The following is a 25,076-nucleotide window of genomic DNA, read 5'->3' as shown; positions in this document are numbered from 1 at the left end:
GAATGAGAAGAACAAAAGTCTACTGACTGTTTTAGAATTTTCTATGGCACTCTTCTTCAACTGTTCAATTTCATTGTCTTTCTGTATGTTACTGGAGACAAGAGCTTTGAGTTGTATTTCCAATGCTGCAACCAGCTGATCACGTTCTTCTCGCCACTTCTGAAGGTTACTGTCTTTCTCTGTCAGCTGTGCTGTAAGCATTTCCTAATCAGAAAGCCCAGATAAAATATTTCCTCGTAAAACAAATTACAGAATATGTCCACTAAATGACAGAATATGTCCACTATGTTCATGTGCAAATTTTATCCCTATCTGTCCAAAATTTAAAAATCAGTTTATTGCTCACCTCTTTGTTTGTTGTTTGGTTATGGTGACACACCTGGCAGTGATCCTAGTGGGTTTGGGGGATACAGGATAGGGGATCATACCTGGGACCGCATGCAAGTCAAGCATCCTACCCACTTTACTATTGCTTTGGCCCCTTGTTCACCTCTTTTGTTGTTGTTTTTGGGTCATTCCCAGCAATGCTCAGGGGTTACTCCTGGCTCTCCGCTCAGAAATTACTTACGACGAGGTTCGGGGGATCATACAGAAAGCGGAGGATCCAATTAGGTCAGCCTTGTGCAAGGCAAATGCCCTCCCTCTTTACCAAACAATACTTTAACATAAAAAAAAAATCCTCGGGGTCGGAGTAATAGCACAGCACGGAGGGCTTTTTGCCTTGCTCCGCCTCCCCTTGTTCATGTAAAAAAATTACAGATTTAAATTAATATCTGCATTTGCTCAACACCTGAAACATGAGCGATGGGGTCAGAACAATAGAACAGTAGGGACAGCATTTGCTTTTCACAAGGCTGACACGGGTTCAATCCCCAGCATCCCCTATGGTCTCCCACGCAGCTCCAGGAATAATTCCTGAGTGCAGAGCAAGGAGTAAGCCCTGTGCATCGCTGGGTGTGACACCCTCATCCCCCAAAAAAGCAAAGAGAAGAAGTGAGTGGGCAAAATTGCAGTAAAATGACAACAATAAATTGTAACAAACGTTAGAAAAGTAAAAATAAACTGGGTTAGAACAATCATGAAATAGTGAAAACTTGAGGAAAATATAAGATCTATTTGCTTGAGCAGGCCCAGTAACATCTCCATCGTGAGACTTCTTGTTACTGTGTTTGGCATATCGAATACATCATGTACATCACGGGGAGCTTGCCAGGCTTTACCATGTGGGTGAGATACTCTCGGTAGCTTGCCGGGCTCTCCGAGAGGGGCGGAGGAATGGAACTCCGGCTGGCCATGTTGGCTGCGTGCAAGGCAAACGCCCTACCCGCTGTGCTATCGCTCCAGCCCCAAGAGAGTACATACTGTGTGTTTAAGGACAAAGGCTTAACAGTGCGAAGATGTTAGTTTCCTTAACAGATCTTTAAAGCTGATCTAATTCTTAGTGAAATTTCCAGCAGCTGTGGATGTGGCATGTGGCTCCCGGTTGAGCACGCCTCTTCCACTTGTGAGGCCTGGGTTTGAGCCCCGCCCCCCCCCTATTTCCCTCCCCACCAGATTCAGGGCAACTTCTGTGTGTGTATAGAGAAAAGCGGATTCAAAGTAATTTATATGAGGATTCCAGTAGAGTAAAAATGACATTGAAAATGAAGAAAGCAGGAGCAAATTAGGCCATTTTATATATTTTCATTTATATGAAATTTAAAAAATGAACAAAATGGGGATGGAACAATAGTACAGTAAGTGGGGTACTTGCCTTGCAGTCAGCCAACTTGGGTTTGATCCTGGCACCCCATTAGGGTCCCCTGCCCGAGCCAACCAAGAGTGAGCCCTGAGCACGGAGCCAAGAGTAACACCCAAAGCAAGGCAAACGCTCTATCTGCTGTACTATCACCCTGGTCCTAAAAAGCATATATGTATTTTTTAATTTAAAGTTATATTAGTGGAGTTCATGCCCAATTCAATCAGCATAATCAGTGGCTGAATAAATAGCAGTACGCCTACATTAAAAAAATATACATATATATGTATATTTTTTTACTCCTGGGCATCCGTCATAATTACTTGACTCAAGCTTCAGTTGCCGCAGTCTCTAACCCTGAAAGCTGGATCCCAGCCAGCTTTTAACCTTAGCTCCTGGACCCCAGAGAAGTAAGTTTTGGAATGTTTGTTACTGTGTGTATCGATAACTTCACATATCAATAAGAAGTAAACTTAATTTGTTTAATATGTACGAGCAGAGAAAGAGAAACGCAACACAGATGCATATAGCCCCTGAGCGAATTTTTCAGTATAGCCTCAGGCAGAGTGTCTCCTTGAGTTAATTTCCTCCAAAGAATTGTCTCTGTTGAAACGCTTGACCTCTGTAAATGGTAAATCACAATATGTGCAGTTCTGTACCTCAGAGCCCCTCAGATGTTCTATAAGTATGCTATTTGGTTCTGAATTAAAGATTGACTATGCACAATCAAAATAAATAAATAAATAAATAAATAAAGTTAATATTCAAGTATTGTCTGATAATTTTCTTAGAATCAATCACCAACTTCTTTTTTCTGATTAGCAACACTGGGTTTCTGAGTAACCTTTCCATTAAAACAGAAGGGGAAAAAAATCCAAGTTAAAAAATACTTAAAAATCCCCAAGTTAAGATGGAATCACTGTTCAAAAAAAAAATCAGCTGGTCAACATAAAATGAAACATTATTTCTACCAGGGTTTTGTGGAAATGGTATAGTGACTTTAAAAAAAAGTCCTGGGCTAGGGAGATGGCTCAAGAGGGTTGGAGTGCAGGATTTGAAGGCAAGAACCCAAAAACCCAAATCCCCGAACTCTAAGCACTGCCAGGCGTAGCTTAACTCCCCCCCCCAACAAAATGTCCTAATGAACTGGCTTCTAGTAGAATCTATAACTCATTATGTAGAAACTTTTACAACAGAATCAAGGTAACATTGGAGATGAAAATAGATTTTTTAGTACTATTTCTAGACTACATTTAAAAGTTTCTCCAACTTGCAAAATGAACTGCAAAAAGTTCAAGAGCAAAAGTGAACTTGGGACAAGAAGTGAAAGATAAAAACTGGAACAGTAAAATCCTCTTAGGGATTAGTAAACTGCATTGAAAAAGAGAAAGCAGATGGGGCCCAGAGATGCAGCTCAGAGCCTTTCGTGGGGGTCTGAGGCAGAACCTGGAGGTCCCTAGTGCCACCCCCATGCTGCTGAGCGTAATCCCAGCAGCACTGCAGTTTGTGATCCTTGGCACCACAACAAAGTCTGCGATCTCCAGTGTGCCATAACCAACTGCGTGTAAGCACTGCAACCAAAGTGTATGAGACACAGTGCCCTAGAGCACTCACAACAGCAACAAAGAAAAGGGGGAGAAAGCAGAGGAGACACATGCAGAGAATGTATAATCGTTACCAACCACTTCATTTTGTTGCTTTAAACAACGTTCTCTGTCTTCAACAAATTTTTTCATTTCCTTGTTTCTTAGATTCTCAGCTTCTCTTGCTTGAGTGATCAGCATCATTTTTTCTTCCAACCATTTCTTTCTATCAGCTTTATATTTCTGCTCAGATTCCTGTATAGATAAATAATACAGTTAGGAGTTGGAGGGATAAAACAGTGTGTAAGGCGCTTACATAAGCCTCACTCAGGTTCGACCTCAGGGATTACATCAGGTTCTCTGAGCACAGAGCTAAGAGTAATTCCTTAGCACAGCTACGTATGGCCTTCAGCCCCCCCAATAATCTATTTTTATAATGCTAATAAATGCTCTGCACTCATGCAACCTGGAATAAGCTCTGAACACCATCAGGTGAGCCTCTACCACTGGTCCCCCATCGCCCAAAGTACCTAAAATTCAAGTAAAACTTGATTTAACAGAAAACACTATGTCTTGGAGCCAGAGCAATAGTACAGTGGGTAGGGCATCTGTCTTGCATGCGGCTGACCTGGGTTCAATCCCTGGTGCTTCAATCCTCGTCATCCTATATGGTCCCCTGAGCAACTCCAGGAGTAATTACTGCATGCAAAGCCAGGAGTAACCTCTGAGCACTGTCAGGTATGACCCAAAAAGAAAACAAACAAAAACCACTATGTCTTAAAAAAACAACCAAAGCAACCCAATCGATCTACACAACTCTTACATAAGGTGGTGTTGGTAGTTGAGGAGGTCATTCCTGGCAGTGTCTGGGAGGCCAGGGAAGTTCAGGGATTAAACTCAGGGCATTCTTGGTCCTTTTCCCACTTTTTGTTGTTTTATTTTTTATTTAGTTTTTGGGTCACACCCGGCGATGCTCAGGGGTTACTCTTGAATCTGCACTTAGGAATCACCCTTGGCAATGCTCAGGGAACCATTCACAGTCTTGGGGATTGAACCCAGGTCAACAGCATGCAAGGCAAATGCCCTAGCCACTGTACTATCATTCTGGCGCTCCTCCATGTTTTAAAACTTCTTTTGTTGCCAGACTCTGCAGTGCTGAGGGGTTGATCCTGGCTCTGCACTTAGGAATTATACCTGGAGGTGTTAGGGGTGACCATATGATATGTTGGGGATCAAACCTAGGTTTGGCTATATGCAAGGCAAACACCCTACCCACTGTACTATTGCTCTGGCGCTGTTTTAAAACTTCTAAAATCACTGTTTAAGTTAAATTATGGCAGTTCATTCCAGGATTATAAAATATACTTCTAAGATTTGTGATTTCATCATTTTAGAATAATGCTAAGTAGGAATGGAGGGGCTAGATCTATAGTACAGAGGGTAGGGCGTTTGCCTTGCACGTGGAAGACCCGGATTCGATTCCCAGCATCCCATGTGATCCCCTGAGCACCACCAGGGGTGATTCCTGAGTGCAGAGGCAGGAGTAACCCCAGTGCATCACCAGGTGTGACCCAAAAAAGAAAAAAAAAAAAGAAAAAACAAAGTAGGAATGGAGCGACAGTACAGCAGATATGGCATTTGCTCTGCATAAGGCTGACCAGGGTTTGATCCCAAGTATCCCATATGGTCCCCCAAGCACCACCAGGAGTAATTTCTGAGTGCAGAGCCAGGAGTAACCCCTGATTATTGCTGGATATGGCCTCCCAAGATTCCCCCACCAAAAAAAGAATAAGGAAAGGTATACTAATACGCCTTATATGAACTCTCACAATCAGTATGTTTTCCCTGTACTAGTGATGTTCTAGCAGCTTTTGAGTTTTTCACAATAAGAAAGTAAATAAACACATTACAAAAGAAAGTAGTTCTTTGTGTTTTTCTTAATTTCTGACTCTAGAGACTGAATGTAGATTAAATCCCCAATCTTTAAAAAACATTTTAAATGTTAATTAATGTTAATTAAAAACATTAATGTTTGAACTCAAAATTAGTTAGAATGTACTTTTAACAAAATGTATAAAAACTTATGTAGTATTTTGTAAATCCCATGAAAAAAGAGAACCCCATGTTATATTCTATACAGTACGATGAAGCAGAACATGAAAAAGACAAAGATAGTCTTCTTTATAGTTTCGAATATATTATTGTATTTTCATATGTTATATTCTTTTCTAGCTTAAAATTTGAAAAATTTATAACAGTCAAGATGATTTCCTAATGCTCATCTTCTCCATAGCAGTGTTTGATGAGGAAGCAGTAAAAAATAGATATACATTCCTAGGCATCTGCTTGAAGAAAATGGAAACTCTAATTTGAAAAGATATATCCGTTCTTCTATGTACAGCAGCATTATTCACCGTAGTTACCAACATGGAATCAACTGAGATGCCTAATGTCAGATGGCTGGACAAAGAATCTAAAGTACATACATTAAGAATTCCACTGTCATTAGAAAAGATGAAATTGTGCCATTTGGAATAAAATAGCTAGATACTAAGTACAATCAATGAAATAGGAAGTGATAGACAATTACTACATGTTACACCTGTATGTGAAAAATGAATAAATAAAACAAAGAAGTTGGCAAACAACACCAGATGCACAGAAACCAATCTCGTAATTATCTGGCTCTTGGCAGAAATCCCTCCAGACTTACCTAGTAAAATATCAGAAATCCAAAATCTCAATAGTGGCTGCGCGACATCATATGGTTCTCACAACCAGCTATAGAAAACAAAGTATTTCACAATGCCTTTTCAGCAGTTCTGATTGTTGGGGGGAAATTCTAAACAATAATGGTGCATCTTTTGCCGAAATAATGAATGTAATCAAAGTAGAGAGTTAAGTAGAAATCATCTGCCTCACAGGCATTGGGAGGGGTGGGAGGGGGGGTATACTGGGGTTCTTGGTGGTGAAAAATGAGTACTGGTGAAGGGAAAGGTGTTTGATCATTGTATGACCGAGACTTAATCTTGAAAGCTTTGTAACTTTTCTTACAGTGATTCAATAAATAAATATAACAAAAATAAATGAATAAATAATTTTAAAAAAAGAAGGGAAATGGGGGGAAAAGTCAGAGGTCTCTTTTTTGATTGTGTGACAGCACTATGGTGAAATGGATGAGGGAAATACTTGTGTGGAGTGTCAATAAAAAAAGAAATGATAATGAAGAACAGACAATAAGACAAAAAAAAGGTAATTAAAGGATTAATCCTGAAATTATGGAAAAAAAAGACCCAATCATTATGTTTACGTTGACATTTTGTCATCCGTATATTGAAAATTTCCTCTCCATATTATTTCAATATCTATTACTAACAATTTCTGGCTTTTAACTCACCCATATGTAAGTTAATAATAAAACATACACTGAATTTTCCTCTAATGGAAATACGATCGTCAGATACAGATAAATTTCATACCTGTAACTCATCTTGAAGCTTACGGAGCTTTTTACTAAGTGAATCTTCATTATCCTTAAGTTCTTTATTTGATCTTTGATCTTTTTTGGTTTCCAGATCTTTGTACCTTTCTTTCAATTTCTCCAATTCTGATTTAAAAACAAAATTGTTTTAAAATACACGTGGGATACAGACAAGAAATCACCAAAGCCCAGAAGAAGAGACCAAGGAGAACTGATACAACTGATACAACTCCCAGAGATACATGTTAAGTTTTTAGGGAAGAACAACTACTACAAGGAACTTTCAGGTACCCACTACATAGTGTTCAGGTATATTATATTTTAAAATATGCCAATCTTAAAAAAATTATTACTTCTTTGTCTTTGGGCACTACTTGGTAGTGCTGAGGGATGATTTCTGACTGTGTCCAGGGATCACTGCTGGCGGGGCTTGGGGTACCATATGGGATGCTGGGGATCAAACCCAGGTCAGCTGTGTACATGGCAAGAGCCCTACGCACTATAGACATATTGCTCCAGCTCCCAATATACATGCCAGTATTATAAAAAACAGCCTGTAATTCTCAAAAAAAAAAAGTGATGCATTGAGTGATATGATCATACTATTGATTGATCTAAACATTTAAGATGATATAAAGAATGGGACAGAGGTGAAACTTAGTTGAAAAATAATTCTTATTGACAGAGACACTGCAACTTAACATTGTATCTTGAAAATTTCCACTCCAGGGGCTGGAGCAATAGCACAGCGGGCAGGGCGTTTGCCTTGCATGCGGCCAAACCAGGTTCGATTCCCAGCATCCCAATGGTCCCCTGAGCACCGCCAGGAGTAATTCCTGAGTGCAGAGCCAAGAGTAATCACCTGTGCATTGCCGGGTGGGACCCCCCCCAAAAGCAAATACATAATTAAATTGAATTTTAAAAAAGCCAAACTTAAAAAAAATGTCCAAATCTTGATTGAGGAACCCACTTTGGGGAAACCTCCCTGAGAAATAAACCCAAGATGTATAGAGAGCCCTAATGAGACATGTTTGGTTGGCCCTGTGATATTTAAGCCAGTGAAAACTAAATAAATTAAAAATTTTCTCTTCATATTATTTCAATATATATTAAATATTTGTAACTATATACTAACAATTTCTAGCTCTTAAATCACCCACATTTAAGTTAATAATAAAACATTGACTGAATTTTCCTCTAATAGTCAAATACAGATAAAAATATCATACCTGTAACTCATTTTGAAGCTTACTGAGCTTTTGACACTTATTGTGTCTGTGTCCTCATCTTTTTTTTTAATATACAATTTTACTTAGATAAAACTATTTTAGCGGCAAAAGTGATACTACAGCCAGTAGGGTGCTTGCCTTGCATGTGGCAGACCTAGGTTCAATCCCCAGAACTCCATATGGTCCACTCAGCCCACCAGGACTGATCCCTGAGCAGAGTCAGAAGGAAATCCTGAGCACCACTGGGCCCGCCCCCTCCCAATTATTATTATTTTTTATCATACTGAATACAGGACGGACATTGACAAAATACAGCAAATACATTTCATTACGAAATACTCAGCTACTTTAAGAAGTAAAGAAATCGAGGAAAAAGAGGAGGATGTTAGAGCATGCTTTGCAATATGCAGACAATCTTGATTTACCTGTGGCCAGTCTTTCAGCTTCCTCTAATTTAGCTTCCAGCGCCTGATCTTGCTCTACTTGAGTTTGTTCTTGTTCTTCCAGGGTCATTCGCATATCTTCGATTATTTTCTCTTTAGCATTTAGGTCTAAAAATTAGGGGAGAATAGTTTTGCGAAACAGTACTAATACATACTATCCAGATAATTGACCTTTTGAGTTCTAAAGTTAAAATGTAATTTGATTAACTATAAAAAAATGTGAATCCCATATAGGTAGAAACTTTGAGTTGTTCGTTACTGAATCCTCAATACTGGCAAATGCCTAAAACAATAGATCAAATAAATACCAGCTGTACAGTTGGATACAAGAATGATGGCAAAAATAAAAAGGAAAACAAATTTTTAAACAAAAAAAAAACTGAGCATAAATCATGAAACTTAGAAAAACTGTTACTTTTGACAGGATTATTTTGACAAAGCTATTATTTTTAATACTAACATTAAAAAACTAAGACTTTTTCTTCCTAAAAACACTTTTAGCCCCAATCTTAAAAAAAAAAAAAATCACAGGAATATTTTTCCTTTAAATTTGTTCAATTTTTGGTATTTTTTGCCAGACCTGGTGGTGCTATTTCTGGCTCTATGCACGGGGAGCCATGTGTTGTCAGACTGAACTGGGGCAAGCCCCTTTAGCCATTTCCCTGACATGTAATTATTTCTTCTTGAAAATTGTCATTGCTGAATACTTATTACTTTGATAGTTGCTACTTCTGCTCTTCTAGAATGACAGTGCCACAAGTCTTATTAAAGTTGTTTCTGGGGACAAGAGTGATAGTATAGGTAGGGTACTATCTGTACTACCGCCGTACTAGAGGGTAGGGTGTTTGCCTGCACGCGCTGACCTGGGTTTGATCCTCAGCATCCCCTATGGTCCCCTGAGCACCGCCTGTAGTAATCCTTAAGTGCAGAGCCAGGAGTAACCCCTGTGCATCACTGACTGTGACCCAAACAGTCAAAAAAAAAAAAAGTTGTTTCTGGGTGCCAGAGTAATAGTACAGTGGATAGGGTGCTTTCCAGGTTGACCCAGGTTCAATACCCGGTACCCCATTTAGTTTCCTCAGCTCTATCAGGAATAATTCCTGAGTGTAAAGCCAGGAGGAATCCCTAAGCATCACCAGTGTAGCTGAGCTCCTACCCCCTGAAAAAAAAGTGACATTAAAAATGACACAAATCTTCAAATATGATTCCCTTAATTAAGGGCACATAAAGAAGTTAAAACAAAAGAATTACAACAAATCGTATACATGATTTGCTGTGCCTCATTCCACTGACACCAGACTGCCAAGAGTGCTAATAAAACAGAATTCCTTTAAGGATTATTAAAGAAGTCTTAATTTTATGTAATTCATTTCCTTCATAAGCATGATTTACAAACAGATTCATACTATGTTACTAATCATAAATTTATTCAAAGACACTCCTCTATTTTTTAAATTATTTTTTGGTACTGGGGCCACACACCAAAATTGGGATTTACTCCTGACTCTGTGATCAGAAATCACTACTTGCGAAGTTTGGGGAACATATAGAATGCTGAGGATTGAACCGGAGTCAGCTGCATGCAAAACAAATGCCCTCCCCACTCTGGCCCCTGAACCCTTTCTTTATCTTTACATTTCACACTCAATTAGAAGCACAGACTTTATATTTCACTTCAAATTAATAAGGTGGCAATACTAACTAATGACCATCACCTACAATTTTATTTATTTATTTATTTAGCTTTTTGGGTCACGCCCGGCAATGCTCAGGGGTTACTCCTGGATCTGCACTCAGGAATTACTCCTGGCGGTGCTCAGGGGACCATATGGGATGCTGGGAATCGAACCCGAGTGGGCGGTGCATGACAAATGCCCTGCCTGCTATGCTATAGCTCTAGCCCCACCTATAATTTTAAATGCAGGGCCAGTAAAGGGAAAAAAAAAAAAGATAATGTTATTGCCTCCAAATAACATATCACAAAACAATTCAGAAATATGCAACAAATCAAACAACTTCAATACACTTAAGAGGTAGATATCTTGCGCTGGAGACATAGTATAGAAGGTAAAGTGCTCTGCCTTGTAAGAAGCTGACAAGGATTTGATCTCCAGCATGGAAGAGAGTCTTCTAGTATCACCAGGAGTGAGTCAGGAGCACACCAGGGTGTGGCCCAAAAACAAAAACAAAAACAAAAGTGAAAAAGAGAGATAGCTATCCCTATGTGTTATCACAGTAGAACAAATGACTGTCAAATGGACAATCAATTATTTACCATCAGAAAGAGACTCACTTAGAACAATAATGTTCTGGAATACTTTCAAGGAGGAAAGGTTTAGAGATTGAATGTTCTTGAGAGAACATATGAGAATAAGTGGGAAGTGGAAAGAAGAACATCACACACTAGAGACAAAAATGACACATAAGCGTCAGGCAAAACAATGGATTAGAAATATTTCGTGATAGTTTGCACTTATTTCCTATCTGTATACCAGTTATATTTAAGACAGTACAGGACAGAAAAGACAGAACAGGGGTTAATGTGCTTGCTTCGCATGTGGCTAATTCTGATTTGATCCTCGGTACCTCATATAGTCCTGGAAGTCCCTCCAGGAGGGATTCCTGAGCACAGTCAGGTGTAAGTCCTGAGCACAGCCAGGAATGGCTCCCAAGTTGTTTTTTTTCCTTTAAAAACAAAACAAAACTATAACGGATTAGGGAGGACCATAATCCAACAGGCAGTGTCCTTTTAAGAAGGGGTAGGGGCCATGGCCCAGTGGTGCCCAGGGCTATTGCTGGCTATGCGCACAGGAGCTCACCTGGGGGTGTTCAGGGGATCACTGTGGTGCTGGGGATTGGACCAGGATTGGCCAGATGCTATGCAAGTGCCTTAACCCCTATACTCTCTCTCTGGCTCCTTAAAAGAAGAAAATTTGTACAGCACTCTTTACAATAGCCAGAAACTGGAAGAAACCTGAATGCCCAAGAACAGATGACTGGTTAAAGAAACTTTGGTACATCTACACAATGGAGTACTATGTAGCTGTTAGAAAAGATAAAGTCATGAAATTTACATACAAGTGGTACAACATGGAAAGTATCATGCTAAGCGAAATGAGTCAGAAAGAGAGGGATAGACATAGAAAGATTGCATTCATCTGGGGGATATAAAGTAACAAAATATGAGATTAATACCCAAGAATAGCTGAGATCAGCACCAGGAGGATTACTCCATAGCTTAGTGGCCAGCCGGGAATTCTAGAGGAAAGGGCAGCTCAGATAGAGAAGGGAGCACCAAATAAAGGGTGTTTGGAGGATCTTCCCAGGAGGGGAGAAGCATGTCGAAAGTAGACTATGGACTGAACATGTTTGCCACTCAATGCCTCTTTTGCAGACCACAACACCCAAAAGGAGAGAGAGAACACAGGGGATTGCCCTGCCACAGAGGCAGGGGGGGATAGGGGGATGGGGGTGGGGGGGATATTATCCATGGTGGTGGAAAATGGGCACTGGTGGAGGGATGGGTATCTAATCATTGTATAATCGAAACCCAAACACAAAAAATTGTAAATCTACAACTGTACCTCATAGTGTTTCACTAAAAAAAAAAAAGAAAGAAAATTTGGGAATAAATATATATTTTTAGTGAAGCAAGATAGTTTTTATTTTTTTGGCTTTTTGGGTCACACCGGCAATGCTCAGGGGATCGATAATGGGACCATATGGGATCAAACCCAGGTTGGCTGTGTGCAAGGCAAATGTACCCTCCACTGTGATATCCCTCTGGCCCTGCAAGGTGATTTTTACTGAACAAAACTTACTTAGAACAAAGGAGAAATATTTCCTCTCCAGAGTGGGGGGAAAAAAAAAACTTAAGATGCACTGACACAAGCAAGCAAGATGTGTACATATTCAAGGGAGAATATGGGCTTGAAGGAGACAGGATAAATGCATTTTATTATTGGAATCAGGGATTTGTTTCTGACCTCTGCATACTTTCTCATACTGTTGAATAGCTTCTTCTGCTTTTTGGTTATTTAACTGCTCCTGAAAAATGAAGCAACATGAATTAAATTAAAATATAACTTAAAACACACAGAAATACTTAACAATGGGAGTTTCACTTTGGTAAAAAGGGAGAATGGGAAGTGTAATGGGAAGAAACCCGTTATACTTTATGGATAGGAGACAACTCAGGGCTGAGCATATGCTTTGCATGCAGGAAGGGAAGTCCACACCACCCTGATACCACATATGGGATGCCAGTGATCAAACCAGGTTTGGCCGCATTCAAGCTAAGTGCCCTAATGCTGTACTACTATTGCAGCCCACGAGACAGTTTTTATTGAAACTTATTTAGAAAGATGTGAGGGGAGGAAAAGCGGTGTGTTTTTAGAATACAGCTTCCCCAGATGGGAAACAAGGAAGCAAAGAGGCAGAGATGTGTTTCAGGGCGACCACGGGCTTGAAGAGCAAGCCAACAGAATCTTTTCAAGCCATTCTTAAAAGCAAAATTTACCGTAAGTTGCTGAATGGTTCGCTGTTTCATATCTATTTCCTGGGAACACTGGTTTTTCTTTTTCTCCAGTTCATTAATTTTAACCCTCATTAATTTCTCTTCATCACGCATTACAGATACCTAGAAAGTAAGATTTATAAGAGATTAAATATTTTTATTATGAACAAAAATATTCATTATAAAAATTAATAAACGCAACAAATAGAACTTTTGTGGTAGGTTTTTTCCCCTCTTGGGGTACACCCTGCTCAGGGCTTACTCCTGGCTCTGTGCTGAGGAATCAATCCTGGCAGGCTCTGGAGGCCCTATGGGATGCCAGAGATCGAATCCAGACTGGCCACATACAAAGCATATGCCCTTCCCACTGTACTCTCTCTACAGCCCTGGCAACAAGTACTTTTATTTTTATATGTGTTTGGGGTGGGCTGCAGCAATAGCATTAGCGGGTAGGGTGCTTGTCTTGCACATGGCCGACTCGGGACGAGCCGGGTTCGATTCCTCTGCCCCTCTGAGTTACCGAGAGTATCCCTCCCGCACGGCAAAGCCTTGCAAGATACCTGTGACGTATTCGGTATGCCAAAAAACAAAAAACCCAGTAACAACAAGTCTGACAATGGAAACATTACTGGTGCCTGCTTGAGCTTGGGAAGACAGTGCTACAGTGCTATCTTTTTTGTGGGGGTAGGGATTTGGGGCTACACCAGGCAGTGCTCAGAGGCTACTTCTGGCTCTGCACTCAGGGGTCACTCTTATTAGTGCTCAGGAGACTGGGGATTGAACCAGGGGTTGGCTGTAGGAAAGGCAAGCAGCTTCATTCCTGCACTACCCATGAACTATCGTTTGTAAAAAAAAATTAGGGTTGACAAATTTCAAACTCTAAATGTCTAAACTATATATACATATTAAGGAAAACAGCCCCAAAGCTACATAACCTTTCAAATTACACACCTCTTTCTGTACTTGCTCAATTTGCTTTTTGGCGTCAGCCAGTTTCTCTTTCAGTTCAGCATAATCTTCTTCTTTCCTCTGAAGATCTGTTTTCAGAGTCTGGGTAAGAGCAGAGCTTGTAGAGAGTTCTTCTTTCAACCTAAAATACAAGACTTTTCTGTAATAATATACCACTAATCACTTAGGATCACACATGTGAGCGAGAAACAATCTACAGAATTTTTTTTTTTTTTTGCTTTTTGGGTCGCACCCAGCAATGCACAGGAGTTACTCTTGGATCTGCACTTCTGCACTCAGGAATCATCCCTGGCGGTGCTGGGGGACCATATGGGATGCTGGGAATCGAACCCGGGTCAGCCGCGTGCAAGGCAAATGCCCTACCCACTGTGCTATCACTCCAGCCCCCAGAGACTTTTTTTTAAGGTCCAGAACAGCATATTCCAAAAGGTGCACCAATGAAATGCAAGGCAAATGCCCTAACCGCTGTGCTCCAGCCCCAAGAATCTATAGAATTCTACCTTTCCACAAATTTGGAAAGTTCAAACCATGAATAAGTCCTGTATGGTTTTATAAACTTGATTTTATAAGTAGATCTATAAACAGATCTTTGGATATAATTTAATTTTAAAGTTTATGTAAATTCACATATCATACATAGGTATTCCAACAGGGTGCGTTATGTCTACCTAAATTACATTCAGAGTTACACAGGAAAATCAATAAAATCAATGCTTTGCTTAGTTTAGTAACATTTAGCTTACTTTTCAATTTCTCGTCTGTTGGTTTCTTCTTCTTTATCTTTTAATTTAAGTGAATGCTTTGCATTTTGCAACTCATTAGTTAAATGTGAGATTTCCTGATTCAATTGGATATCCCTTTCATTTAGTTCTTTGGTGGTTCTGATAGACTCCTGAAGATTTTCTTGACATTCATTCAGGTTTCTTTCTAGGTGTAAGATGACAGACTCCTTTTCCAAAATTTTTTGTTCTAGCTTCGCTAAATGACTACACTCATCTCTTTGAGTTTCTAAGATGGCTTCAAGGTCTTTTATTTTCACCTGATAGTTAGTGATATCTTGTGTAAGTTCCGAAAGGGCTCTCTTTTCTTCGGCTACAAGCTGTACTTGAACATCAAGTCTGGTGTTTTTTTCTTGCAGTTCATCTTTTAGTTGCTGTATATGACTTTCTTGTTCTTTTAACAGAATTTTTGTCTCCCTCTCCTCTATTATCAGTTTGTTGTTTTCATCCATAGAGCCTCTTAATTCTGATTGTAAGTTTTTAATTTGTTGTTCTAGTCCTTGTAGCTGATGACTTTTTTGGGAGGAAGCCTTTACAATTTCCTTGCATTCTTCCCAAATGGCTTCAATACTAGAGTGGAAAGAATTTTCTCTATTGATCTCTTGAATATGATATTCCTTAACTTGCTTACTTACCAAGTAATCTTTATTTACAAGGTCTAACTGTGTATTTGACACATTATCCTCTTGAGAACCCCTGGACAGATCCCTGAGATTGAATAAGTCTATGTTTGAGATCTGAGAAACTGAATCAAGAGTTCGGAGTTCATCTATTTTTTCTTGCATTAATTTTATTTGCGAAACATTATTTGTGATGTTTCTTCGAGCAGTTTCAATCTCCTCCGACAATTTCTTGATTTTCTTCTCCTGTTCTTGATTTATATTTCTTTGTACATGTAATTCAGAAATTGCACTATCATAATTCGATTGAATTTGTTGAATCTCTACAGTAAGAGTAGAACTCTTTTCTTCAGAAGTAAAAAGATTCTTCTGCAAAATAACAATTTGTTCCTTTAGTTCTGCTTTTCCTTCCTTTTCATTTTTAAGTTCATTCTCAACAATAAATAAATGTCTTTCCAGCTTTTTATTCTTTGCGAGTAAAACTCTATCATTTTCCTCATCTTCTGAAATGGTCTGTTTCATTTCTTCACTTTTCTTAGGGTTTTCAGTGACAGTTGGAATACCACAAAATGGTCCTTAAAACAAACAAACCAAAACCAATAAATTTGACAAACCTTAATAAAACTACAAAATTACCATATAAGTCAATATTAAACCATATGAAAGAGAAATTGGAAAAAAGGGAAAAAGCTTATTTAGTAAAAAAGGAAAAATAGGTCATAAAGCACTCAGGCACCCAAGCAATGGGTACAAGCTATTAAAAATGAGCACCTTGAGATTTTGATAGAAAAAGGAATTATAACTACAAAACTGATGACTGAGCTATTATAAACCCAGGAGATTAAGTGGCGTTCAAAAGTGTTGAAAGACCAGTTGTTGAGAACAAATTCATTAAAGTCAGCTTTAAATATCCTCTCAATCCAAACTATAAGTTGAGACCATATATAGGATTATAAAACCATAATTTTATAATCCTATATACTGAGGATTATGAATTGAGGATTGTGAAACACTTGTTTTACTATAAATCTATAATTTATTATCAATAAGTATTTGACTTGAATGCCATATATATATATCTAGGGTCATACAAGAATTTCTTGGAAGAAATTGGTTGTGGTGACTTGAAAAAGTTTAAGGAACCCTAGCTATTAGCAACATAAGCATAAAAGTTTGTGATGTGGGGCTGGAGCAACAGTACAGGGGGTAGGGCGTCTGCCTTGTACGTGGCCGACCCAGGTTCAATTCCCAGCATCCCGTATGGTTCCCCAAGCACTGCCAGGAGTAATTCCTGAGTGCAAAGCCAGGAGTAACCCCTGTGCATTACCGGATGTAACCCAAAAGGATAAAAAATTTTTTTTTGGTGATGGTTAGATTAGCTTCCCCGCATGTAGTCAGTAAATTTCCTCCTACTTATATATTAGTTTGGAACTTGCGTTAAAAGACTAGTGGTGCTGAGGGCTGGAGTGATAGCACAGCAGGTAGGGTGTTTGCCTTACATGCAGCCCAACCCAGGTTCGATTCCCAGCATCCCATATGGTCCCCTGAGCATGGCCAGGAGTAATTCCTGAGTGCATGAGCCAGGAGTAACCCCTGTGCATCGCTCGGTGTGACCCAAAAAAGCAAAAAAAAAAAAAAAAAAAGAGAGACTACTGGTATCAGTTGAAAGCAATACCTTTCTTTGCAGGTGGTTCCTCTTCTTGAAGTTCACTTTCATTTAATCTTTTTCTTCCTGAATAGCTTTTAGTTTCATGGTCCTCCAGCATTTCAACTTTTTCATTACAAGCCAATTTATCGTTTATCATTAAAGAAGATCTATCAGCCTTGTCCTAAAGTAAAATAAAGATTAGTCTACATATAGAAAGCCATAAAACTATACAGATGTTTCAATATGTCTCATTAAACATTTCAGTTTCCAAATTATTAAAACTTTTTTGTGTGTGTGCTGGGGGTAGTGGTCAAGGATAACTCCTGGCTTTGAACTCAGGAATCATTCCTGATGAGCTACGAGGGACAATATGGGATGCCAGGGATCAAACCTGGGTTGGCTGCATAAAAAGCAAGTGTTCTATCCACAGTGCTCTCTCTCCCCCTTAAAATTATTTCTTAAGACTCATTTAACTCTGTATTTCCATATGAAAGCAGAAAATACGCATATTAAAAATTTTTGTTTTGTTCTGTTATTTTAGGCCAACCCAGGGGTGCTCAGGAGCTTACTCTTGGCTCTGTGCTCAGGGATCACTCCTGGCAGGTTTATGGCACTATGTGTGGTGCTGGGGATTGAACCTGGGCCGACCACATACAAGGCAAATGCCTTCCCCATTATACTATCTCTCTGGCCTTTAAAACATTTCCTAAGTTATTTCTTAAGACTCATTTAACTCTGCATTCCCATATAAGAACAGAAAATATGCATCCTATAAAACTACCAACCGATCCTATCCAAGCAAAAAAAAGGAGTCAGATACCTTGTTCAAAGACTTAATTTTTTTGGTTTTTGGGCCACATCTGGCAGTGCTTAGGGCTTAGTCCTGGCAGAGCTTGGGGGACTATATGGGGAACTAGGGCTGGAACCCAGGTCAGCAAAATGCAAGGCGAGCGCTCTACCTGCTGTACTACCTCTCCAGCCACCAAGACTTTTTCGTAGCAGATAAAGAAAATGATGACTGAACTATTACAACCCCAGGAGATTGACAATCAAGAAGTGGTGAAAGACCAATTTTAGTACGTTGTAATAAATAATTTATATTTATTTAAAACCTATTTTTCATTTTTACTAAATAAGCTTTTTAAAATTTCTTTCATTAATTTTCATTAAAAATAAAAGTAGGGGCTGGAGGGGGAGCACAGCGGGGCGGGTAGGGCGTTTGCCTTGCACGCGGCTGACTTGGGTTCGATTCCCAGCATCCCATATGGTCCCCCAGCACTGCCAGGAGTAACTCCTGAGTACAGAGCCAGGAGTAATCCCTGTGCATCGCTGAGTGTGACCCCCCCCCCAAAAAAAAAAACAAAACAAAAAGTGAAGATTATATATTTAAATTTTAAGTAAAGTTTCTTACTTTTTTAGTAAGATTATACTTTTTTATCTATTATATAATCTCTAGGCCTCTAATAAGAATTGAGAAATATAGTCACAGTGATTGTGAAATTAAGGAGTGAAAAATTTATGATCCAGGGGCTGGAGTGATAGCACAGCGGGCAGGGCATATGCCTTGCATGCTGCTGACCTGGGTTCGATTCCCAGCATCCCATATGGTCCCGCCAGGAGTAATCCCTGTGCATTGCCAGGTGTTACCCAAAAATCAAAAAAAAAAAAATCTAAGTTTACTTAATCTACATAGCTAAATTATTCAAGGCTAACTAGTACAGTTTTTACATAACCATCCTCTTTGTGAGTCAGAGTCTCCTACCCTATGCCTGACTGTCTCCACCAGGGCCCAACAGCTGAAGACCATCGAGGCCCAGCCAAGGCCATGCTGGGAGCACTCTCCACACACTTGGATGAGCCTCACGCATAAAAGAACTGACAGAGGAACCCAGGTGTGTGGGACCCGGGGCTGAGATCTCCAAGCCTGCACAGTTTGGGACTGGACCTGCCAGTAACTAGACAGTTACACCCACCAACTGCCGTGTAACTCCAACAACGGCCAGGATCCAGAGATCATCACACTCAGCATTCGCGGCCGCGCGACATCTTATCATCTCATTCCTAATTTGGTCAAACTGGCAGGCTACCAAATGTAACATGCCCACACGGCAGAGTCTGGCAAACTCCCCGTGGTATACCCAATATGCCAAATACCAGTAACAATGATGGGTCTCATTCTCCTAACCCTGAAAAAGCCTTGAATATGGCACTTAAAAAAAAAAAATCTCAGGGCTAGGACGAAGAAGACGTTACTGGCACCTGCTCGAGGCAATCGACGAACAACAGGGTGGTCGTGATCGTGATCCTCTTTGTGAATGAATTACATTCTTTTTTTTTCTCCCCATTTTGAGTCACACCTGGCAATGCACGGGTGTGCTCTCGCTTGTTCTTGCCCATCTTGACTTTTGAGTTGACCTACTGATCCTATATCACACTCCCAATCTCACAAAGTATATTATGAATGTTGAGTCAGGGGTGCATGTTTTAGGTCCCCCAGTTATTTCAAAATAAGTTTCTAAGTCAACTGATCATGTTAGAAAATGTAAAAATGAATTGGTTTGGGGTATGAGCAAGAAGCTATGTAGTTAGTGAATTTTAGGACAAGTTGGTTTGCCTTCATTACTAAGTTTAAAAAGAATAATGTTAAAAAATATCGAGCTCAGGGGTATGGTGCCGCCAGCAGGTCAATCTGTACCTGTGAGGCGAGTGTATCAGCAGCCTGATGGGGCCTTCAGACTTCCAGATACCCCAAAATTGCTACTGTGCCTTTAGCCAGACCCCAAAAACTTGGGGCAAAGTTTACCAAGAAAGTAAACGGCTAAAAGTTAGGTATGTGGAAACACACCCACAAACCACCTCCGGCTCAGCTATATAACTGGAGGCAAGGCCTCTTTGGTTCCTGATTGAACTGCTTAATGGCCATGATCCCAGAGACTCAGAAACGAATCTCGGAACCCAGCGGCTTTTGGCAGAAATGCGTCCGGTCCCTGCAGTAGGTTACCGGTGCTGGGCCAACCCAGGTGGAAATAGGTTTCATGCCTTGGCCTGTTCCCCACAGCAGCCCAGTGGCCCGCCATCCTTCAGAGGCCACTGGACAGTCAGGTTTGGGCCCTCAGTGATGAGACACGCAGGGCCTCATGGTATGGGGGTGGAGCCGGTCCTGTCCTCCCCACCCCAAGTCATCGCCCACAAATGGCCTCTCTGGCTCCTGATCAAGCTGCTTAATGGCCATGATCCCAGAGACTCAGAAACAAATCTCAAAACCCAGTGGCTTTTGGCAGAAATGCGTCTGGACCCCGCAGTAGGTTACTGTCGCCAGGCCACCCCAGGGGGGAAAGGGTGTTGTCCCTCCGCCCTGCTCCCCCTTGGCTCGGTGGCCGTCATCCTCCAGAGGCCATTGGACAGTCAGGACTGGGCCCACGAACGGCCTCTTTGGCTCCTCATCAAGCTGCTCAACGGCCATGATCCCAGAGACTCAGGAGCAAATCTCGAAACCCAGTGGCTTTTGGCAGAAATCTCTCCAGATTAAAGTGTTAAAATTTCAGAATTTCAAAATCACATGGCCCAACTGCAGCCACACGACATCATATGTTACTCATAACCAGCAATAGAACACAAATTGTTTACTGTTGCTTTTTCAGCAGATCTGAGTGTTGGGGTAAAATCTCAAATAATAATAGAGGGTCTGGTGTTGAAATATTGAATGTGATCAAAGTAGAGATAGAGTAATGTAGAAATCATCTGCCCCACAGGTAGGGGGAGGGTGTGAGACGGGGGTATACTGGGGTTGTTGGGGGTGGAGAACGGGCATTGGTGAAGGTACGGGTGTTTCACTGTATGACCGAGACTTAGACCCGAAAGCTTTGTAACTGCTCTCACGGTGATTCAATAAATAAAATTATAAAAATGAAAAAAAAATCGAGCTCTTCAGAAGGACAAATTCAAGGATATATATATATATATATATATACACACACACACACACACACATATATATTTTAGCTTTTTGGGTCACACCTGCCAATGAACAGGGGTTACTCCTGGCTCTGCACTCAGGAATTACTCCTGGAAGTGCTCAGGGAACTATGTGGGATGCTGGGAATCGAACCTGGGTCAGCCATATGCAAATGCCCTACCTGCTGTGCTATTGCTCCAGCCCCAGGAAAAATACTTTATTTTCAGACTTAACATTTTGGTTTTGGTATGAGTCCTGGCTCTGCACTCAGAAATTATTCCTGGTGCAGAGAACCATATGGGTTGCTGGGATCAAACCCAGGTTGGCTACATACAAGCCAGCGTGCTGTTCTGTCTCTCTGGCCCCTCTCCTTGGTCCTTTCTTGCTAGAGACTCCTAAGCGTAGAACTGTCAGAATTACTTCAGCGCCTCTGTGAGCCACTGGGGTTTGGACTTGTGGCCTTGTGACCTTGTGCTTGCCATTTACATGCTTTACTGAGTCATACGCTGGGTCCTTCTTACTAGGAATCACAGACTATCCTGATTATCTCACTACATGCAGCAGCTCTAGGATTTGAACTCACAACCTCATACTTGCCAAGCAAGTTCCTTAACCTACTGAAACATATTCTAGATTCCCTCAAGCCCAGTTTCATTAAAAAAATTTTTTAAGTCATGTTTATTCAATCAGCAGAGCCTGGCAAGCTACCTGTGACGTATTTGATATGCCAAACACAGTAACAACAAGTCTCATGATGGAGACGTTACTGGGCTCACTCGAGCAAATCGATGAACAACGGGAGGACCGTGACCATTTATTCAATAACTTCTCCTTAATTATTTAAAAATAAGTATATAATCATAATATATGCTTCTTCAATTACTTATTTTAAGTTCCCTGTTAAGACCAAATGAAGCTTAAAGTATTACCTTATTAGATTTTTCAACATCTTGAGTCAATGAATGTAAGTTAATTTCTGATTCTGGAAAAGAACATTGAAAATAAATATCTAAGCATTCATTAAAAAATAAAGTATATCACAGACGAAACATTATTATATTATAATATTATTATATTATAATATTATTATAAACACTTGAACTACTATTATAATCACTCAGCAAGTAATTTCATCACCAGAGGGCAGTTATTTCTGACACAGCCACTTCCCAAAACACAGAGGTTTCCTATTTTCCATCCATCTTGATTCACACAGAAAAGCAGCATATTTAATCAGATTCTCTTTTGGGACACATGTAACAGTACTCAGGCATCCCTACTGGTGGGCTCTGGGGACTATATGGGATGCTGGGGACTGAAGCCTGTTTGGCTAAGTGCAAGGCAAAGGTCCTATCCACTGTACTATTGCTCCAGTTCCATCATTAAATTCTTTTTTTTTTTGGTTCAACTTAAGGTGAGTTTATTTTTTAAAAAATTTTTATTAGTGAAACACCATGAGGTACAGTTGTAGACTTACAAATTTTTGTGCTTGGGTTTCAGTTATACAATGATCCAGTACCCATCCCTCCACCAGTGCCCATTTTCCACCACCATGGGTCCCAGTATCCCTCCCACCCCCCATCTCCTCCACCTCTGTGGGAGGGCATTCCCTTTTGTTCTCTCTCTCCTTTTAGGTGTTGTGGTTTGCAAAAGAGGCACTGAATGGCAATCATGTTTGGTCTATAGTCTACTTTCAGCACCATCATTAAATTCTTATCTAACAAACATAAACAGATCACTTCATTGGAATCACTCTACCTCAAACTTGTAGGCCCTGAGCAGAATATGTTACAATGAATTCATTTGGTGAACAAAATTTACAGCTTTACAATTTCCTACGAAATTTCTTCTTTTTAAAAATTTATTTTAGTTTTGGGATCACACCTGGTGATGCTCAGGGGTTACTCCTGGATCTGCACACAGCAATTATTCCTGGCAATGCTCGAGGGACCATATGGAATGCCAGGGATTGAACCCTAGTCACCTACATGCAAGGCAAATGCCCTACCTCCCACTGTACTATCACTCTGGCTCCTCCTATGAGATTTCTTAGCCTACTGACAAAGGTGACAATTTTATAAAGAAAACTATTTCCTTCTTCTTTTTCTTTTTGAATTTTGGGTCATATCTGGCAGAATTCAATACTCCCTGGCTCTGTGCTCAGGGTACTTCACAGTGCCAGCAGCTGAATCTGGTCTGCATGCAAAGATACATCAGGCACTGGGATCTTTTTCTTTTTTTTCTTTTTGGGTTATTTTTGGTCACACCTGATGATGCACAGGGGTTACTCTTGGTTCATGCACTCAGGGATTACTCCTGGCCGTGTGCTTGGGGGACCATATGGGACGCTGGGGATTAAACCCGAGTCGGCCGCATGCAAGGCAAACACCCTACCCGCTGTGCTATCGCTCCAGCCCCACTGGGTTCTTTTTCTAACCCCATGAAGCTCATTTTCTATTAATACTAGTTTAAAGGCAAGTGAAAGCAAAAATACTTTTTTTTTTCTTTTTGGGTCACACCTGGCGATGAACAGGGGTTACTTCTGGCTCTGCATTCAGGAGTCACTCCTGGCCGTGCTCAGGGGACCATATGGGATGCTGGGAATCGAACCTGGGTTGGCCGCATGCAAGGCAAACGCCCTACCCGCTGTGCTATCTCTCCAGACCCAAAAATACTTTTTATAATAGGTTACTATAAAAGACAAACGGTCACAATTTTAACGGTAATTCACCAAACAATTTTCTAGTTGCTATGACCAGAAAGTCCCATAAGTTTTTTTTACCCCCCTCTTTTTCTTTTTTGGGAAGGGCCACACCTAGTGATGCTCAGAAATTATTCCTGGTGGTGCTCGGGGGACCATATGGGATGCTGGAGATTAAACCTGGGTCGTCTGCATTCAAGGCAATTGCCTTACCTGTTCCTTTTACCTGGCCCCAGAAAACTCCACAAAACTCTTATACTCACCTACTGTCTTCTTATGCATCTATAACATGATTATACAATATGGTTAAAATACATGTACTTACCCTTTTCTCTCTTTTTTAACTCTTCTTGGCTTTTAATTAATTCCTCTTTGGTTTTAACTAATTCAGCTTTAACTTGATTAAACTTTAGTTCTAAAGAAGCAATAGACTCCTGGGGGTCAGCAAGAGATGCAATATATAAGTGAGCAATTTCAGCCTGTTTCTTAATATCAGTGACATCATCTTGAAGAGAGTCAATAACATCTTCAATTCCTACATAATTACGTGCTTCCTAAAAATACCAAAAACCACATGCCTATTGTTAACAGTGGCTTTCACTTCTTACAGCACGGCACCATCTGACTTAGACAATTCAAAAACACAGCAAACAAATTTTTTTTTTTGCTTTTTGGGTCACACCCAGCGATGCACAGGGGTTACTCTGGAATTACTCCTGGCGGTGCTCAGGGGACCATATGGGATGCTGGGAATCGAACCCGGGTCGGCCGCGTGCAAGGCAAACGCCCTCCCTGTTGTGCTATCGCTCCAGCCCCAGCAAACAAATTCTTAACTTGAAATTTTAAAATATAAAGTACATATAAGAATCTGCAATTATAAAAAGTTATGCCATTACTCATTTTCTTTTTAAAAACATGGAATGCATTATGAATATCCATACATCCTTGCCCAGGGACCTTTTTTTTTTTTTTTCTTTTTGGGTCACATCCGGCATTGCACAGGGGTTACTCCTGGCTCTGCACTCAGAAACTAGTCCTGGTGGTGCTCAGGGGACCATATGGGATTCTGGGAATCGAATCCGGGTTGGCCGCATGCAGGGCAAACGCCCTACCCGCTGTGCTATCACTCCAGCCCCGGATCTGCTGATCTTTGTATCATCCCAATTTTAGTATAGGTGTTGCTGAAGTAAACACTTATTTTCTGTTTCATGAGACATTTCCCCATAAAAACAATTAAAAACTTTGATAAATTACAGACAATTAGGATTATCTTTCAGGCATATTGTGTTATAAATACTAAGAGGCTTTATTGCAGCGTTTTCCACAGTGGAAAATACAGCTCCCTGGAAAATGACAGAAGATTCCAGGAGGGTATAACCTGGGATCAATTTATTCTCTTAGAAAAGTTCTATTT

The 25,076-nt window shown here is 40.4% G+C and overlaps 1 protein-coding gene across 1 annotated transcript in view; it reads right to left on the bottom strand.

Annotated features, from left to right (window-relative positions):
* The window catches only part of KIF20B (kinesin family member 20B), a 49,551-nt gene that overhangs the window by 9,128 nt on the left and 15,347 nt on the right, over positions 1-25,076 (bottom strand). Inside the window, exons 15-25 of the mRNA XM_056121070.1 lie at positions 23,988-24,216; positions 21,891-21,943; positions 17,034-17,187; positions 14,703-15,933; positions 13,942-14,080; positions 12,994-13,113; positions 12,461-12,521; positions 8,457-8,582; positions 6,801-6,928; positions 3,421-3,576; positions 28-204 (exon numbers count right to left, since the gene is read on the bottom strand). Of these exons, the coding sequence (XP_055977045.1) occupies positions 28-204; positions 3,421-3,576; positions 6,801-6,928; positions 8,457-8,582; positions 12,461-12,521; positions 12,994-13,113; positions 13,942-14,080; positions 14,703-15,933; positions 17,034-17,187; positions 21,891-21,943; positions 23,988-24,216 (2,574 nt within the window). The remainder of the gene's footprint in view (positions 1-27; positions 205-3,420; positions 3,577-6,800; positions 6,929-8,456; positions 8,583-12,460; positions 12,522-12,993; positions 13,114-13,941; positions 14,081-14,702; positions 15,934-17,033; positions 17,188-21,890; positions 21,944-23,987; positions 24,217-25,076) is intronic.

Source organism: Sorex fumeus, unplaced genomic scaffold, assembly GCF_029834395.1.
Source record: "Sorex fumeus unplaced genomic scaffold, SorFum_2.1 ptg000043l, whole genome shotgun sequence".
Lineage (NCBI taxonomy): Eukaryota > Metazoa > Chordata > Mammalia > Eulipotyphla > Soricidae > Sorex > Sorex fumeus.
The sequence above is the reverse complement of the archived record's forward strand: the minus strand, read 5'-3'. Positions and strand labels throughout refer to the sequence as shown.